Source organism: Microtus oregoni, unplaced genomic scaffold, assembly GCF_018167655.1.
Source record: "Microtus oregoni isolate MIOR12 unplaced genomic scaffold, Mior012 000830F_ref0000129, whole genome shotgun sequence".
Lineage (NCBI taxonomy): Eukaryota > Metazoa > Chordata > Mammalia > Rodentia > Cricetidae > Microtus > Microtus oregoni.
The window spans coordinates 2,431-9,321 of NW_024545124.1; the positions used below are offsets into that span (position 1 = coordinate 2,431).

General features: G+C 41.1%; 1 protein-coding gene across 1 annotated transcript; it reads right to left on the bottom strand.

Moving 5' to 3' along the window:
* Window positions 1-1,442: 1,442 nt before the first annotated feature.
* Window positions 1,443-6,419, bottom strand: LOC121445806 (major intrinsically disordered NOTCH2-binding receptor 1-like homolog; the record flags this gene model as incomplete). The annotated part of the gene is made up of 3 exons (XM_041647936.1): window positions 6,122-6,419; window positions 2,592-2,642; window positions 1,443-1,503 (listed from the first exon to the last, which is right to left on the bottom strand). Coding segments are annotated over exons 1-3 (277 nt in total), but the record flags the coding sequence as incomplete, so codon positions are not given.
* Window positions 6,420-6,891: the final 472 nt, after the last annotated feature.

Consider the following 6,891-nt stretch of genomic DNA (forward strand, 5'->3'; position numbering starts at 1 on the left):
GTCCTTTAGTGAGCTTGAACTCACTGATCTAACTGAACTGGCTGCTTGTAAGATCGAGGGATCCATCAGTGCCAACACCACCTCATCCAAGCACTGGAATTGTGGGAACATGCCCCCTAAGCTCAGCTTTTCATGTGGATGCTAGTGATCTGAATCCAGAGCATCAAGTTTGCATAGTGGGCACTTCCCCATCCGGGCCATTTCCCCAGCCCCCCAATACTAGAAGCCTGAAGACAGTTCTCGGCAGCGGAAATCATTTGGTAGAAATGTTAGTCTGGTAACTTGAGAGATAATCATCACTAACTTGGGGCAAGTCTGAAACTGTACAGTCATATACCTTGTCAGAACATTTGTTTTATGAGTGGAGTCAGGGAATTCAAGAAGATGGTTCAAAGTATGCAGGGAGGGTCCTAAGGTGTGGCACACCCCAATTACTGAGATGTAAAACTACTTACCAAAAAAGAACAAAAACAGAAAGATGAGGAAAATGTCTCAGCTGTATGAAGTAACTGAAGACAAAGATTCTGTTGAAGGCCTAGTTTTATACACCTCAGGGTTGGTGGTCAGTAAGCCAGAAATTGGAGAAGTGGAAACAGGAAAGCAAGATCCAAAGGCGAGTTTGAGCCCCATGCTTTAAGGGACCTATAGGGGCATTTTATGTCAGAAAGAACTGTCTGAGGCTAAACAAAGAGAATTATATTAGCAAATTGCTCAATAAATTGCATAGGAAATAAACTGAAGACATTACAAGATGAAAACTAGAGTCTTTAAAATAAAATAAAATCATGTGGGTATTCTGGGCCAACCCTACCATCTGCATTTCCAGTCATTTAGACATAAAAACTGAGAATAACTACCAAAACAACAGATCCAAGATTGGGAAAATAATAGTAAGTATATGTCTCTAAATTCCTATGAATAAGAGTGGAAGAAAGCCCTGGGACCATCCCAAGAGCCTGGAGCATAAGGCTGTGCAGAGCAAGGGTAGTGGGTCCTCACAGAGAAATGGAGTGTTCCTGCCTCACCTCCAGGGAAGGAGTCTGCACAAGCACTCCTGGAGAGATTACAGGAGTTTGGAATATGACTTCTCCACTGCTCAGAAAGGGAAAAATTAGCGTAGGATAATAATCCTATCTCTTGAAAGGGGAATTTGTAGGATTGGGATGGCTTGCAGGCCCTGCTCCTAAGTGTGGTGATGAGACAGACTCTTCTATCTGATAGACGATCTTGGCTGTCAGTTGTGTGGGGTGTGCAAGTATATCTGTATGTATATATACACATATATATTAGATTATATATTATATATTTGATGTATGTAACTTAAACACAGTATCTATTTTAAAAGATGAAAATGAAGTAGCACATGGCTAAACACACGACAAATCCATTTCCTCTTCAACGACACACAACAATGGGGTTGAAACTCAAGCTTGGCTACTAACCTCCCCAACAGTACATGTGTCTTCCTTTCTGTCTTCTTGGTCTGCAGGCATAATGCAGATTCTGATATTGTAGAAAGAACCTCCAGAAAAAGAATGTGAATTCTCCTTTAAGGTAGGCTTCTCAGCATGTGCATAGCATCAACATCTCAAGGGTGCAGATGTATTAATTCCTTATTAGATTTGAATATGTTTGTTTCTATGATACAACATAGCTAACCACTACAGAAAAATAGTATATATATTGTATATAATTACAATATAATATATCAAACAAAATAGTCTTAAGGCAAGAAGCTTTGATAGCTACAAAGATTTTGAATAAAAGTAACACCATCAGCAAAGTATAATAATAACTATAAAATTTATATATGCTACAAAATGATTGTAATAAAATTTAAAGTAATCATTAAAATTACATATATTCATACAAAAGTTTCCCAAAGATAAGACAATTTGTACAATAAAATTAACAAATCCAATCAATTGGCATCCATAGTTAGAAACACTCTATTTTCTGAACATTTTCAAAACACTGATAGTGTAAATGATTCTAAAGGGAAGTACACATACAACTGAGTTAATAATCAAAAACCATCAAAAACACATCCCAAATACAAATTCTGTAATCATTTGGACTACGTTTTCAATAAAAACCATGGAAATATGTTAAATGGTGACACAGCGAGTGTTAAAATGTAGTGTTACAAAAATGATAGGCTGAAGCACAAATGCATGCACACACACTTTTCACACATACACAGAATACATGTACAAACATACACACATACACATTTATATACAGGCACAGATATACATACATAAACTCATAAACGCATGGACATACACCTACATACATGCAAGCATACACATATGTACAAATGCACACACACCTATATACATGCAAGCAGACACATACATACAAATGCACAGACACACACATACACACACACATACATAGAAATAAACCCACATACATACAAGCAGATATACCCATGCATGAACATAAATGAAGACAAAGAAAGGCACACATGGAATATTGATATTTAGCAAAAAAACAGTGGTGTGGGACAGAAAAGCAGTGAAGAATGCAGATTAAGACATGAGACCAGTGAATGAGCTTGACTAGGAATAAAGAGGCTCAGTCCTCACCACTGGCTTTTCACTCCAGCTCACAGATCTCCTCTGAGAAGCCCCAGGGTTCTGAAACCAACGTGAAAGGAGTCAGGAAGAAGTAAAGCTCACGTGAACAGACCAAGAACGTCAGCTGCTCACCAGGAAAAACAACTCCCAATACGATGCCTTTAAACATTTTATCCTTTAATTTAAAAAGGTGTGTGTGTGTGTGTGTGTGTGTGTGTGCAAGCGCGCTTGCTTGTGCATTGGTAGAATGTTTGCCTCGCATGCACAAACCTTGAATTTGATACACAGAACATCAATAACCAGGTGTTGTAGTACACACCTGCAATTTCAACCCTCAGGGCTTGAAGATCCCAGGTTTACCACATCGCCTTAGACCACAGACTGAACTTGAGGCCAGCCTAGGCTACATAAAATCCTGCCTTAACACCAAACCGAGCAACATTGGAAGGAACAATATCATCTGTTATTTTTCAAAATTCAATACCATTTTTCCCCTTTTTTAAATTAAAAAAAAACAAACAAACAGGCAAACATCACAACAACAAAAAACCAAAATGGAGACAAAAGTGCAGGTAGCCCGGGTTGGCCTCCAACTCTTTATATAACCGAACCCTAAATTCCTGATGCTCTTGATCCTGCCGACTGAGTTCTGGGATTCTAGGTGCACACTGTACATGTTTTCTGCTGTGCTCAGGATAAGAACCAGGGCTCCCATCATGTCAGGCAGGTACATTGTCTATCAACTGAATTACAGCCAGGTGTTTCTGTTTCCACTTCTTAAACTGTTATAGGAACCAGACCCCACTGACTTTTCCTTATACATTATTTGTTTTCATTTTTTTGTTGTTGTTGCTTGTTTATTTAGTTTTTGTTTTGTCTTTTGAGACAGGATTTCTCCATGTAAAACAGTCCTAAGCTGTCCTGGAACTAGCTCTTGTAGACCAGGCTGGCCTCAAACTCACAAAGATCTGCCTGTCTCTGCCTCCTGAGTGCTGGGATTAAAGGCGTGCGCTACTACCTCCCAGCTTTTGTTCTCACTTCTTAAGAAATGAAAATGAGGGTTGTATTAATTTTTCAGGAGATCATACTGGATACCTGTGGATCAAACCTAAATTTTTAATTACAAAAAAGTTTGAGAATTTCATACATGGCAACCATGTTTGCATAATCTATTTGCTTAAACCACCACCCAGTGAGGAACTTAATTAAGACATATTTGATAACTCCCTCTTCAGACATGCTTAACACCACATTCAACAGTCTTGGTATATTTCTGAAGATTTTTAAGTATCATTCTAAGAATTTCAAAATTTCATGCTCCCATTTCTTCATATTTATCTACTTTTTACTCCATAAGTACGTCAGTCTTGATTTTTAAGTTCACTCACGCACTTTACAGATGACTGTGAAGACCAGGTGTCATTGCTCATTGTCCGAAGCACACCTACCTCATTTCCAGAACACACTTGTCTAACATTCCTTCCCATTATCCATTACTTCGGTAGTAAATTACCCATCCCTAAGTTACTTGTCATTTTATTTCAGGATCCTATAACCACACTGATGAATATCTTGCATATCACCATAGAACCTTCATCGGGCGATGGATGGAGATAGAGACAGAGACCCATATTGGAGCACTGGGATAAGCTCCCAAGGTCCCAATGAGGAGCAGAAGGAGGGAGAACATGAGCAAGGAAGTCGGGACCATGAGGGGTGCACCTACCCACTGAGGCAGAGGGGCTGATCTATTGGGAGCTCACCAAGGCCAGCTGGACTGGAACTGAAAAAGCATGGGATAAAACCGGACTCTCTGAACAATGAGGACTGATGAGAAGCCAAAGACAATGGCACTGGGTTTTGATCCTACTTCATGTTCTGGCTTTGTGGGAGCCTAGCCAGTTTGGATGCTCACCTTCCTAGACCTAGATGGAGAGGGGAGGACTTTGGACTTTCCACCTGACTGCTCTTCGGTCTGGAGAGGGAGGGGGAAAGGAGTGGGGGGAGGGGGAGTGGAGTGGGAGGAAGGGGAGGGAAATGGGAGGATGGGAGGAAGCGGAAAATTTTTTTCCCAAGAAAAAATAAAAAAAACTAATTTATATGAAATTTATCAAAGATACATCTGCAGGAAGCATACCTCTTTGTTCTTGGAATAATGATTTAGGCCAAAAGGGCCTGTATAAAAAGTGCTTGTTAGGAATTTGCATTTCCTCAGTTTTTGAGCTTTTGTTGTGAAATTCCAAATGGCGGCAGCAGAGCAACCAGAGCACTGAAAAAGATGCTGCAAAATTGCTGTGTCACAACCCAGGGGAAAAAAAAAAAAAAAAACGATTGGCTATGTGTTCTTACAATGTACTACGCAGAGACGGAGGTGGGGGAGGAGGGGCAAGATTTTCTGAAATAATTTTAATCCTTTTGTTCTGTGACTTGTACAAAATGAAATAAAGGAGGAAATTTATTTCATTTCATCAAGCAAAACACAAAACAGTGATAAATGGGTGTGTATGGAAAGCCACAAGGCTTTGGGGGATTACAAAGTGGTAAGCAAAAATTAAAAGTAAACAACAACAATATTCAGTCGTTATATAACAGATTGACTTATAATGGAAATAAGATTTATAATGGAAATAAACGGAACCGTTTATAAAGTAGAGGCAATTGACGTAATCATCCGACTCTGAATGAACTCATGGCATATGCTCCTGCCCACACACACACACATCACCAAGTAGTCCTGGTACACCAGGACTCACGAGAAGCGACTGTTTTTTTAAAAGCCTTTCCGTACAGGGAATTTGAACTCTCCAAAGGATTTAAGGACTTACAGGGGCTTGTAGGTCAGACACGTCGTTTCTGAAACAAAATACTTTTTCCTCTTTCTACCTGTAGTAACCCCCCCCCCCGCCCCCAGTTTCTCCATCTTAAAACAAGATTATCCCTGTTTGATTAGCCTCAGCAGGGGCCTTTGTGTTGATCTCAGCAGACGGAACCCACCAGCCGCATTCTTTTGTGAAAGAACAAGAGCCACGAAATCTGCATTAGCGTGCTTATTCCTATGGCTGCTCCATGCGGACACCTGTGGAAGAAGCGCCTCTAAGCTGAGAGCCACTTCCTTTCCAAGATGGAGTGTGGCTTTCCCTGAGGCAAGACTCAGGCTTTCTCAGAGGCAGGTACACCCTTGTGCGGCAAGCATTTGATATTTTAGGCATAGATCACAGCGACAGACAGAGTTTAGCATTTCTTCCCCCGAATCTTATTTGAAAACAGTTAGTCTGAACTGTTCTGGAGGGAAGGAGTAAATGAGACCTACGCAAATCTGAAACGAAGACAAGCTGAGAAGCGGGGACTGGAGGGGAATGAACCGGTGGGAGAATTTGCACATCTTTAACGCAGAGCTTACAGGAAGAGGTGGGGAGGAAAAGCAGCTTCTATGTATCCCCCACCCCCCACCCCAAGCCTCCTTCACACGAATGAGAAAATTTCATATAATGAGAAAGAAACAAGCTCCAAACCTGTATTCCTATGTCCTTAGATCTTACCTGGGAGTAGACAAGGTTTTGCCAGTGCTGTGGAGCAGGAAAATTTCCACCGGGAAATCTCGCGAGGCTAGCCTGCAGAAGGGTCGAGTTCCTCATTAAAGACTTCACGTCAAGCTGCAGGAATTTGTCAGGATGGTTGTTATTGGGCAAAACAGAAAGGTCCATGTCCCCTTTCGTCTGCGTTGGAAACAAAGCGAGCGAAGCTGGCCCTGTCAGAGGCCTCCATTATTAATGAGCCCGAAGATGCTCTGGCTGGCATTTGAAACCAGGTCTCTTGTCTGCACACAAAAGCCACCCTCTAAAGGCCACGTCAGTCCACAGGAACAAAACAAGAAAGCAGCAAAGGGCCCTCCTTCCTACCTTACAACACACACATGCACGCACGCATATGATGCTTAAATTGCATTAAAAGGGTTCATCAATTCAAATTAATAAATTGAGAAAATTAGATATGGGTTGCACTTATTACCGCCCCCCATTCAGAGTCCTCCAAGGCTATTTTGTATATTAAAGCTGCCACAGTCATAATCTTTGTATATTAAAGCCCATCATTTGCAGCCTAGCACAATCACCGGGAAGAGCTCCACTGAGTTTGTTTTCTGTATTACTGCATTAAGGCAGCTGCTCTGGCCCTGGCCCTACTTCCTCAGCTTCTCAGGTGATAAGCCCCATCTCATTCCTTCTCAGGTTTTGAATCCCAATCTCAAGCTCATGTAGACTTAACTGGTTTGAGTTTGGCAGCTTGTTCTAAGTGTGAAAATAGCAGGCAT